The following is a 12,083-nucleotide window of genomic DNA, read 5'->3' as shown; positions in this document are numbered from 1 at the left end:
TCAGACTTAAATTGAAGAAAGTAGGGAAAACCACTAGACCATTCAGGTATGACCTAAGAGCTTTATTAAGATTCAATTGGCAACACTTGTAGAGACCCTCCAAATCCCTCTTACAAAAGCATTGCTGTTGGTCTCTCTGAATCAAAGAGCCACCTCCTGTCGCGCTCTCACACCCTTTGAGATAATCACAGGATGTGCAGTGCACTGGACTCTTGCCTCTTTTGACCCCAACTAAAAAAAGGAGGGGTACACCAATACTACAAAGGCCTAATTGTTTTTTTTAAAATAACCATGTTTTAGGACTTCCCTGGGAGTCCAATAGTTAAGAATCCACTTTCCAATGCAGGGGACATGGTCCCCTAGTTGGGGAACTAAGATCCCACATATCACAAGTCAACTAAGCCCACGCACTGCAACTCCTGAGCCCGTGCATTCTATTGCCCGAGTGCCACAACTGGAGAGGAACCCACACGCCCCAGGAAAAGGTCCTGCATGCCACAGCAAGACCTGAAGCAGCCAAATGAATAAATATTTTAATGAAAAAACAGAACAAAGTCACGTTTTGGGAAAACAATCTTTTTCACAGTGCACGCTTGGGAGAGAAAGACCTTGATCATCGTATCTTGCAACCTGGAAATTTCATCTGTTGGAAAAGACACCAAGAGAAGGAGGCTGCTATCAGTATTGCTAACCCCCCTGTGCTGCAAAGCTCCAAGGAATACAACTCCTATTTTCATATGATACACCTAAGGAAAGCACCAAACCCTGTCTGGACCTTCAAATCATCTGGTGACCTGAAAGTAGATTTCCCTGAATTGAAGCAGATGACATCTGCTGAGACAGCTTTCCAAAGATACTTAGACCAGGCCTGTTGGAAATTTGTCACCAAACCTTTGATGACATAATGCTACACAGGCTCTTTAACATCGAGGAACTTGGTAACATATGGACTTCCGATAAAAAGTGCCTAAGAGTTCTCCCTCCTACCCCTCGATTCTTAAATATGACCTCAACAGATCTCCAATCTGTGCATTTTCTCCCTGATGTGGGACACTACACCGAGGAAAAGCCTTTCCTTGCACAGAAGGTCAATAAGACCCTGAAACTAGAAAACCTGACTCAGATTAGTGATGCTTTCAGAAAAAGATCTTGATCGAAAGGGGAAAATGTTAAAAAAAAATTAACAGAAACCTCAAGAGTTGGGAGACCAGAAGGGTGAGCACTCATGCCCTATAATGATAGCAAGAGCCCAACAGAAAGAAAGACTTCCACTTCTTTCCTGACAAGGACTCAGCCAACAAAAAGCCATGGACTCACGTTTACCTATAGGCCTCCCAAATTCCTTTTTCCCCTCTATAAAAGTTTTCCTCTCCATTTTTGCTGGGGACTTGCACATGGCTTGCCATGGTTACAGACTGATTCTACGCTGATCCTGAATAAGCCCATTTTTGTTGGAGAAATAACTGGAAGTCTATTTGCTGGGTCAACATCCTCCACCCTCACTGACACCCCAAAGCTGACCTCTGGGCAGAAGCAGGCACCGTGCTCCTCAGTCACCCACACCAGCAGCACATTCAGAAAATACAGCTTTGTTTGTTCCACATGCTAATTTCATCACATCTTGAACTGGGTATAGGTGGGGGAGTGGTGGTTCACAGACAGGGCTCCCACATGGAAGGGGTAAGGACTTGGGGCAGCAGCACATCTTCTGACTGGAAATAGTTAGGGGCCAAAAACACCCATAGAGTCTGGCTCAAATGACCCCCTCCATTTCCAGAGTAGAGGTCGGGTTGATAGGATCAGGCATTTCTCTGCTCTGGGGGAAGGTACTCAAGGTCGAGGAGTTTGAAGATGTCTTCCTCTGAGGCCACGTGGAAAACCGTCTTCTGCAACAGAATGCAGGCATTAGGGCCTGGGGGCCGTTCCCTCCACTGAAGCAGATTCCCCGAGAAAGGTATGGGGAGGAGGCTAGAAATGCTGGCAGAGCCCAGCCCTATGGTAGATGCCTCTTGAGGGCCCTGTGGGTTCCAGGCTTGAGGGACCTGGGGCTGATTCATACTGTGAGCCAAAGAGAAAGCTGTTTTCTAGCCCCCAGACCTCTCATCACAGCAACACACCTGCTCTGGATCAAACAGACCATGGCTGTTCAGGCAGAGGCCCCTCTCCTTCCTGCTGAAGCGGCGTAGCTCCCGCTCAAAATGCTGGGGAAAAAGTGACCACGTCTCAGCAGGATCACCAACCCCAGATCCCACGGCCAGCCCCAGCAGCACACTCCCTACCTTGGAGCCAGTCCAGCCAAGCAGGGCAAAGGGGAACTGGCTGACAGGAGCAACCACCAGGTCCACCCGCACTGCCTTCCAGGCGAAGCAGGGCTTCTGGGCACCACCCACAGCAGCCCCTGGGGGTTGTGGCAGGCGGAAAATGCAGAAACTCCTCTCAAAGGCATCCATGGTGTGGCTCTGCTGGGTCAGGTCTCCCTGGTGGCTGTGCTGGTGCTGGTGGTACAGGACAAGGCCCTGGAGGAGAGCAGACATGGCCGGGCACTGCCATGTGGGACTGAGAAACCAGGGGCTGGAATCCCAGCAGGACTCTCAGCAGGGGAAGCGGGAAGCCCCTCACCTGCTTCTTCAGGTAGCACATCACTCTGGGCAGCAGCCCTGCCTCCTGGCCCTCCTGGGGGTGGGTGATGAGGAAGTCCACGTCGTGGCCCTGCAACTTCCCCCTGAGGGGGCCAGTCTGACTCACAGCCTCCATGTTCTCCCAAAACCCCTCAGTGAGGGAAGGCCCGCCTCAGTGGTCCCACCTCAGACGCCTTCCCTGAGGAGGACCTGGAGCTGAGCCGGAGGGCGTGTCGAGTCCCCTTACCTCCGGAAGCCTCCGGCCAGCGTGACAGTGGCCCCAGGAAGGGCCTGCCTCACGGCTGCCTCCACCACTTGCTGCAGGGCCTCAACATCTGACCGCAGGATTGGGGCACTCAGGTCCTGGTGGTGCTGGAGTCCTGTGGACAGTACCGCTCTCCTCACTGGCCCAACCCAGCCCTCTCCAGCTATCTACCACCACCCCTCCTCTCTCTTAAATATTAAACTTTTATTTTGAAATAATTGTAGATCCACATATAGTTGAAGGAAATAATAGAGGTCCTCTGTGCTCTCAGTAACATCTTGCAGGACTATTGTACATCACACCAGAATTCTGACATTGACACAATCAAGATACAGACTATCCTTTTCAACTTCTCTGTTTTCCTATCCATAAAATGGGACTAGGAGGTATTAGATGTGAAGAGGATGACCCTGCCACTTAAGAACACCTCACTTGAACCCAAATCCATCTCCTCACCTGTCAGAGAAATCACTGCACCTTCCACACAGTGTTAGGAGGGGACTAAGGGTGGGAGTTAGGGCTCTTGGCACAGGGCGAGCTCAGTAAGCACTGCTGGCCATTCCTTGGGGAGAGGTGAATAAGTGGAACCAACAGATGTCACTGCATAACGCTCCACTGGACACACGGCTCTCTGGTCTCACTTCCTGCTGACCAACCAGACAGCTCTCCCAGGACCCCAAGGTGGCCTCCCCTCCCCCAGCCCCTGGGAGGATGTTCAAAGAGGCAAGGAGTGCTGGGCTGTGGGGCTCCTTCAGAAGGGCCCCCAACCCAGGCCACATGGAGACGGAGAATCCGCTCAACACCTGCTACATGCTGCTTCCACGCCAAAGAGCTCACAGAATCCCATGCTTTAGAGAGAACATAACTGAGGCTCAGAGAAGTCAAATCTCAGGGCCACGGTCTCCTACCTAGTAAGCAGCAGAGATGGAACTCAAATCCAGGCCTAGTCAACTCTCAAGTTCACGTTCTTTCCATTGCATAGCGCTACCTCCCACTAGCAGGGTCCTCACCGAACCTCTCCCCACTGAGCAACAGCCAGCAGGCCAGGCCACCAGGCACCACACTGGTAAGTGTGTCCAGGGCCTGGGCTCCTCTGACCTGCTCTCCCTCCCATGAAATCAGGAGTACAGGGTCCATGCCTGGTTCAGGTCCAAGTCTAACCAGAAGGCAGCTACTGTGACCATTATCATTCACTGAGAAGGGCTTGCAATGGGTCCTGACTCCACCGGTTCAGGAAGCCACCAAATAGAGGTGCCTGTTTTCACACTCACCCTGCTCCCTGCCACACAGGCAGCCATGAGCACATGCCATGCATCAGAGCTAAGGGTTCTGTGGTGTGGGAGGCTTTCAGGCCCTGGTACTTTGGGGGAGCCCAGGGCTCCGCCCTCTCTCAGAAAGCTCACCTGCTTTCTGCTGCTGGGTCAGTCTCTGGGACTCCTCTCGGAGGTCGTCCAGCGTCCGGAGCCCTTTTCGGTACCACTGGTCAGCAGTCCTTACCCCGACCCCAAAGATCTGAGTGAAGAGCTGTTTAGAGGATGAGTACAGTGTGGTCAGGAGCAAAGCTCTTAGTGCAAGATGAGGATGGGCGCCACTGATGTATGCAAGGCATGTCCTAGGACAGCACCCCTGTGGCACTGCACAAATGACCTCATTAAGTCATCATGTGGTCTGGCAGGTGGCACCCTACTCACATTTCTCATGTTTAAATAATCTGCTCAGGCCACACAGTGGGTGCACAGACAGGACTCAAACCCCGAGCCTGGCCCTGACGCAAACATATCGGGGGACGGCAGGGAAGGATCAGGCCCCTCCTTGAAAATGATCTCTCCTCACAACTTGTACAGTTCTAGCCCATGATTCCAACATCACCAAAGGAGTCATCCTAACAGTCTGTCCACTCACTGGGAAAACCATACTGCTCCCACCCAAGAGTAGCTGGGACTTGTTACTGTGGCTATGCCTCTTAAAACAGCAAAAACAGGCAGTTAACAGCTAAGGGGTTGTTTTACCAGGATCTGGAAGGAATAGCTGGGGGCTGGCTATGGCTCTGTTCCAGGAACAAACACAGCAAGTGCCACTGCCTGGCCATGGGTCAGCAGAGGTGTCCAGGCCAGTGGAAACTATGTTGCTGGAGCCGACCTCTCATAGGGTGGCCGCCTGCCCTTGCATGGGTCTTCCACACACAGGGTGGGCCCTAGAAACTCACTGTTTCTTCACTGACTATAGCTCATTCGTCAGGGGTGGGCACCTGCCCTAGGTCAGCCACTTAAGAGTCCCTCCTCAGGAACTTTTGGGGCTGAAACAAAAAGGCAACCTTGCAGTGGTACAGACTGCAGTACATGCCAGGGGCACCTTCATGGGGAGGCTGCTGGCATGCACAGAGAAGAACAGCCGGGTGGCACTCATGTCCCTGAGTCCTACTTCCTGCAGACTGGGCTGTGTTATCCCCTGAACCAACAGCATGAACAGGATCACTTTCACCAACAGACTCCTGAGAGGAAAGATGCTGAAAATAACCTAATCACGTTTGTAACAATAAACCTCTCATTGTTCATCCTTCTCTCCTGGCCTGGATGCCTTCTGGGACTCAGGGGTACCCAGGAAGAGACAGATGGCTCTGCACCCTCTCAGCGCCTCTCCACTCATCAACTCCTGTGTTGCCCCACCCCTGAGCCCCTGCTTCATCCATGGCTCCTCTACCTCTCTGAAGCTCCCCACCTCATTGATCCTCACATTCTGGGTGACCTTCCATGGCACCTGACACATCCTGCTAGGGAAGCCCCAATTACATGACCAGTCGCTGGTCTGACGACCTCCAGTCACAAAACTGGAGTGTCTGAGAAGCATGACTGAGCATCCACAAGACCAGAAGTGGGTGGGAATAACGAGAAGGTGTGCCGTGGACACAGGCAAGACGACACCAACAAATGAGCATGTGAGATTACAAAAGGCAGAGACAGTGCAAGGACGAGCAGCCCCTCAGACTGAATCATCCCTGTGGCACCCAGAGAAAGGTTCTGTTCTGTTCAGGGTGCTCTGTTTAAGATGCCAGGGCGTGTAATATCCTGGACAATATGCCATCAATAGTCAAATAAGAACTCAGATGCTGCTGAGTGATCTAGAAAATTCCCTGTGCTCAAAACAACCTTCTCACTGCCCATCTGTTTGGCTGCCTCATGCTCATCAGGTGTCCTCAGTAAGACCCTCTCTGACCCCAGGGTGGGACCTGCCACCCTCCTTGCTGTCTGACATGGTGGTAACCTTGCTGTGGCTCTGGGGGAACACAGTGGAGCTGCGGGCCCCTGCTGGGGGCTGCCCTGCATACCTTCATGGTCTGGTATCTCTCTGAGAGCTGGACTCTCTCCACCTCCTCACACACTCCGTGTTCCAGCAGCTCCTGTGGGAGGAGACATAGCCTCACTGGAAAGAAGAGGGCTGGGGGGCCCAAGGCCTCAGCAGAACCCCTAACACCCGGAAGCGGCGTCTTTGTGGGGCCAGGATCCCAGGGAACTTGTAATGAAGAATATACCAGGGATCCTCCAAACCCCTTGGGCGAGGAACAAGGGCCCCCTCTCAGATAAACAACAAACCCTGGGGTATGTCAACAACTGCTTTTTTAAAACATAGGTGAATTCAATAAGACTTCTTTTAAAGGCAAGGGGTGCAGGTTCAGTCAGGGAACTAAGATCTCACATGCCATGCAGCCAAAAAATACAATAAATTTTAAAAAAACACACAGAGGTGAATTCAAAAGTATTTTTTCTGTCATGATAAATTTGCTCAGTGGTAACATACAAAAGGACAACTTCACATTTTAAAAAGAAGGGCTCATGCTCAGGGGTCCTCTCCCACCATCCCTGACAGTCTGGGCCAATGCCCACGATGTCAGCTACCAGCCTGCCAGACTCCTGGCAGCTCCCTTGGCTGAGACCTCTCAGTAAGCCTCAGGCAGGTGGTGCCGACCCAATTTACACATGAGGAATGTGGGTGAGCAGGGTGGTTTGCTGCTGCCTGGGCACCATCAGTGGCCACAGCTGGGCTCTGAGCCACCCAGTCACCTGCCCTCACCAGGCTCCCAGGCCTCCTCGCCACCCCCCATTCACACTCACAGCTCTGCCTGTCTACATGCAGTGAGCACAAACCTGGACAACCCTGCAGGAGTGTTCTCCGAAGTGGGGCAGGCCCTGCAGCTGGCTCAGGGCTGTGACCTGGCTGGGGAGGGCCTTGAGCACCGAGGCCGCTCTGTAGAAGGCGATCTGGCGGCCTTCACAGCCATCAAAGCCAGCGGCCTCTGCCAGCGTCTCCAGAGCCTCCTGCAGGGAAGGGTCCTTGGTAAGAGGCAGGGATGGCGGGGTGCTTTACCCTAACCCTCCCTCCAAGGCTGGGACACGGGAGCGCCTGGCTCCATCCCAGGGAGGTGGGGGAGCCACAGCTCACCGAGAGGCTGGCATTGTGGTGCACGAGGGGTGTGGGACGCTGGCAGGCATAGGGCAGCATCCATGCTGGGCTTGGCATCTCCTTTTTGGGCACAGCCACCTAGGGATGGGCAACGCGCAGGCTGCTTTGAGGCTGCAGGGTTGGCAGAGGACCAGGCAGCCCCCCAGGGCCCTACTTCTCCTGGCAGGGGGGTCACCTCGGGCTCTCAGGACAGAAGCCAACTCTGAGAGGGCAGAACTGCTAGAGGCACAGGGCAGAGGCCAGAACAGCAGTAGCGGTACAATGCTACCTCTCACAGGGCATGTGTCCTGTCACTTCCTCTCAATCAAGTGGGCCTGGCGTGCCCATCACCCTCACGTCACAGCTGGGGACTCTGAGACCTTGTGGCTCATGGGCAGAGCCAGGATTTGATGCAGGCAGCCCTGTTCCGAGCCCACACCTGAACCCCTCCACTGTGCTCACCCAGGAAGCACCAGGACCTTCCCTGTGGTGGTCTGGATGGGGCCCTCACTGCCCAACTCACGGGAAGGACACTGAGGCACTGCTGCCATGTCACCTGTCCCAGCTGAGGTCTGGCCAGCACTGGGGCTTCCTCAGTGGCTCTACCCTAAGCCTCCACCCAGCTCACCTCCAGGCGGTGCCGGCATTGCACAGGGACAGGCTGCCCAGCTTCCATGCTCTCTGTGAACCAACTTATGTCTAAAAGCTCTGGGCGGGTACAACCTGGGGGAAGAGCCGACGTCTTGCGCTCCTGCCAGCAGACAGCCTCCTCCGCTGAGGTCCCCTCCATCACCACATGTGTCACCTCCGGGCTGGGGGGAGGGAAGAGAATGTGAGGCCTGAAGCCCTTTCCCAGGCCTGCCATTCTTCCTGCTCCATTCTACATCTCCAAGCCTTCGCCAATACTATCCCCTCTGCCTGGTGAGCATCTGTTCACTCCAGATTTTCAGCCCCTCCTCCTGGCAGCCAAACATCTCCATCACTCCAGCATCTGCTGAGCTGTGGTTCTCTGCTATAGCTAGGATCACAAACCCAACCCTTTTTTGTTAATTTGTCTGTCTTCTTCTCCCTCAAACCCAGAGAAAGGAGAGGCCAGGGGCCTGGGGTCCAGGAAGCAAGGTGGGTGGGGGTGGTGGGTCATACTTCCAAGTGCTGGAGACAGACTACTTGGCTTTGAACTTCAGCTCTGCCCCACACTTGCTCTGTGCCCTTGCGCACATCATTTATCTCTGTACTTTTGACTTCCAACTCTGCAAAGCAGAGATATTAATATATCTACTTTGTAGGCTTGCTGTAAAGATTAAACGAGCTAATAATAAGCAAAGGGGCTTAGATAGTGCCCAGTACACTCTAGGCTGCTGTCATCATCCTGAGTGGGTCTGCCACAACCCTGGGTATGGTTAACTAAGCTTCAGGGGGACTGGCCCCTGGTTCACTTTGCTCTTTCAACTTCAAAACGATTGGAACCCTCCTCCCTTACTTTTAGCATTGCTTCTGTGACTGTTTTGTTTGGTTTAATTCTACTCTTGGAAGTCTCACTTAAGTCACTTTCTCAGCTCTGAGGAGAGAGATCTGTTTAGCTAACAGGGCAAGATGAATTCACCTAATGAAGCATTACTAACCCAACACACACCCGCACGACTTTTACAAAGCCTCCGGCATGTTCTCTCCTTGTCCTACAGAAACACTCCTGGACATAACAGCTAACACCCTTTTACAAAAAAGGAAATTAACAAAAGCCGTATGACCATGAAGTGCCAGGGTTAACTTGGAATCCAAAAACCTCAGGTGCCCCTCCGCCCCGGGGTCAGCTGCATGGGAGTCTTTTCCGTATCCTCAGCTCTAAGGTAACACCGTGTATTCAAGTGGCTGGTCAGCTGCAAAATTCCTAGGACGGGCATTTTGTGCTCAGGCCATCACGCCACACAGCAGCGCCCCTCGGCCGGCCTGGCGCGGCGGCGCGGTGATAGATATGGGCGTGCCACATTCCTCGGTGAGGCGAGGCCTTTGGCCGGCACCCGCCCCGCGCCCCTCGGAAAGCAAGCCCTGGAAAGGCGGCCCCAGGCAGGTGCCCCCGCCTAGCAGTGAGCTTCGCCACGACCGCGCACCTGTAGTCATTAAGGACGTGGAAACCCTTGGAGACAGCCAGGCGTGTGAGAAAAGCCTGGCGACTGCGGCCCATGTGTGGTTCGGCCAGGTAGATAGTGACCCCCGGGAAGCGCGCCGCGGAGGAGGGGGCGGCGCTGGGGGACGCGACCCGCGCTCGCCGTCGTTTCGGTAGCATTAGGGCCCCGGCCACCCGCAGCGCCCAGCGAAAGCAGCGGAAGCCTGGACAGAAGCCAGAAAGAAATCTTGGGGAAGGCAGACAGAAGCCGGAAGCGATAGCGAGCGGAAGCCGACTGGAAGGGGAAGTGGCTCCGGGCTCCACTTAAAGAGGCAGGCCCCGCCCCCTGCAAATTAAGTCTCCGGGTGGTTCTCTCCCCCTGGGTCGTTCGGAGCGAGGTGGAGGCAGGCTTTAGAGGCCCCGCCTCTATGCAAATAGAACCAGAGCACACACCTTTTATTTAAATTACCCTCGTAGAAAGTCCCCTCCCATTCCTGGGACCACCCAGGAGGAGAGACTAGGGTTGGGGGTGGGAGCTGAGAGCGAGGAGGTGGGAGGTAAGGGAGACTTCCTCGACGTGGGTCAGGGGGCTTTGTCCTTGGAGGGTGGAGGTGAAGTCGCGGTAGTGGTGTCTGTGGGTTGTCCTGGGCGCAAGGGTGAGGAAAGGGGGTTAGTGGTCGGTCGGTGGCTGGTACGAGTGGAATAGTTCTCAGGAGCGGAATATCCACTCCACACGCTTCTTTTCGCCTCCTCCGACTAGACCTGGCGGGACAGATGGGCCGCGGAAACCTGGCGGCGAGGGGTCTTTGGACCGCGGGCCCGGGCAAACGCGCTAGCTTGAAGCATGCTGGTGGAGTGGTCGCTTCAAACCCCGGGAAAGATTTTTCAGTCTTTTTCAATCGAACGGCGTTAGGACGGCTGGCCAGCCATTTGGAAAAATAGAAGTTGGCTCCCTCCCTCGCGCTTAACACCAAAATAAAATCCAGATGGATCATACATTCAAATCTAAGAAAGAAACAACACAAAAATTGTGCTGGGGAGCCGATGAATGTTTTTTAAGCCCTAAGTATCACAATAAACCTGGAGACACTAAAGGAAAAAAATGATGTTTGACATACATATTTTAAATTATTTAAAAATTTAAAGGCAAACGGGGGGATACTATGACACATCTTGAATTTAATTCCTGTAATTAAGAAATTGTTCACAGATAAATAAGGAAAATACAATGAGCAAGAACACCAGTAGGCAATTTACAGAAGAAAGGCTTCTCAAAAACGTACTAGGGACTTCCCTGGTGGTCCAGTGGTTAAGATTCCACCCTTCCACTGGAGGGGGTGCAGGTTTCATCCTTGGTGGGAGAACTAAGATTCCCCTGTGTCCCACAGCCAAACAATTATGTTTTTTTTTCCTTTTAAAAACAGAAAAGCACATACCAGATTGCCTGATGGGTCCAATCACCACACAAGGGCAAATTTAAATGAATATTTTTACCTGTCACATTAACCAATGTTTACAAATTGATCACACATGAGGGAATTGGCAATTTGTAGGAGGGACTTTTTGGAAGCCAATTTAGCAACCATACCCAACAAAATGAAAACAGAAATCTCACCCCACAATTCCTTTTCCAAGACTGGTATTGCATTGAATCTCTAGATCAGGTTGGGAAAGCAGACATCTTGACAACATTGAATGTTCTGTGTGTCTCTCCTATTTTCAGGCATTACATTTTGGAATCTCTTTGTTATATCATCTTATATCCTTCATCTCCCTCCCCCACTCCCCATACCCCACAGCCCTTCACTAGTCAGTGGGCACAGGGCTGAGGGAGGCAGGTGCCTGAGCCCAGGTCCCCTCTGGGCCTCCCCACCAGCTCCCAGTCTGCCCTCCTGGGCCCAGCACACACACTGTGAAGCTGGGAGGCCTGGGATGCAGCCCCTCTCTCATTTCCCATGCTCATTTCTCCTCCTGCCATGTGGGAAGGGGGAGCTCACAGGTTCTTTGTAAGGGGTTACTTCCCCATCTGCGGGTGCTGCCTTTCCTCAGGGAGCAGTAGCCTACCCCCTGAAACCAGTCCTGTTCCTTTTAATGGCCTCTGGCTCCATTTTGGGTTACCTGAGTTCTCTCCTGGGGAGGCAGAGGCAACTTTTAATGACCCATCATACTTAAAACACTGGACAGCTTGCAAAAATGAGGAACACAGGGCTTTCCGTTGGCCCAGGGAGGCTTTATGAAGGGTGATCCTTGGTAGCCACCCAGTGGAGGCCTGGGCACCAACGCACAAGGCCATGGCCTTGATGGTTGCCCTTTTCCTCTTCACCCCTTCCTGGACCACTAGGTCACTGTCCAGCCAGCTGAGAAGTGGAGACCTCAGCCCTCTCTTTCCAATAAACCTGGCTTGGAGTTCCCAGATGTCTAAGTCCCCGGCCTCCTGCTGCCCACACTGAGACCAGCCCCAGGAAAAATCAGAGGCTGCAAAAGCCCACTCAGCGGCCCTGAGGGTTGCAGTCCGCCCCCTGCTCTGCACTGTGGTATCTCATGCTGTGTTTTGGATTAGTTTTACCCAGATGTATGAGCTTGCATTTTTCCAAGATGAATCTCATTTAGCTATTTCCTGTTCCCACTTCCAGTTCAGAAAAGGCCCCTGGGGGTGATT

The 12,083-nt window shown here is 53.2% G+C and overlaps 1 protein-coding gene across 6 annotated transcripts; it reads right to left on the bottom strand.

Annotated features, from left to right (window-relative positions):
* Positions 1 to 519: 519 nt before the first annotated feature.
* Positions 520 to 9,761, bottom strand: POLM (DNA polymerase mu). 6 transcript variants are annotated; one of them, XM_043463495.1, is made up of 11 exons: positions 9,429 to 9,761; positions 7,949 to 8,132; positions 7,321 to 7,419; positions 7,026 to 7,196; positions 6,209 to 6,280; positions 4,287 to 4,407; positions 2,866 to 2,998; positions 2,620 to 2,722; positions 2,280 to 2,516; positions 2,118 to 2,201; positions 520 to 1,883 (listed from the first exon to the last, which is right to left on the bottom strand). In XM_043463495.1, exons 1-11 carry the CDS (start codon positions 9,602 to 9,604, stop codon positions 1,800 to 1,802), a joined length of 1,464 nt encoding a protein of 487 aa, XP_043319430.1. In that variant the 5' UTR covers positions 9,605 to 9,761; the 3' UTR covers positions 520 to 1,799. The 6 variants fall into 6 exon arrangements, with proteins under 6 accessions (XP_043319430.1, XP_043319431.1, XP_043319429.1 ...); XM_043463496.1 differs by having other exon boundaries at positions 520 to 1,886; positions 2,280 to 2,495; positions 9,429 to 9,757; XM_043463494.1 differs by having other exon boundaries at positions 520 to 1,886; positions 9,429 to 9,754.
* Between the last annotated feature and the right edge of the window lie 2,322 nt (positions 9,762 to 12,083).

This window comes from Cervus canadensis, chromosome 3, assembly GCF_019320065.1.
Source record: "Cervus canadensis isolate Bull #8, Minnesota chromosome 3, ASM1932006v1, whole genome shotgun sequence".
Classification (NCBI taxonomy): domain Eukaryota; kingdom Metazoa; phylum Chordata; class Mammalia; order Artiodactyla; family Cervidae; genus Cervus; species Cervus canadensis.
This window is presented reverse-complemented; position numbering and strand designations above follow the sequence as displayed.

Bases quoted from the DNA above. Each gene is read 5' to 3' on its own strand.
- POLM (XM_043463494.1), bottom strand. From the start codon at position 9,604: ATGCTACCGAAACGACGGCGAGCGCGGGTCGCGTCCCCCAGCGCCGCC. The intron at 7,197-7,320 runs GTGAGCTGTGGC...CCTTCCCTGCAG, and splicing joins ACCACAATGCCAGCCTCTCG to GAGGCTCTGGAGACGCTGGC. The intron at 6,281-7,025 runs GTTTGTGCTCAC...CTCCTCCCACAG, and splicing joins ACTCCTGCAGGGTTGTCCAG to GAGCTGCTGGAACACGGAGT.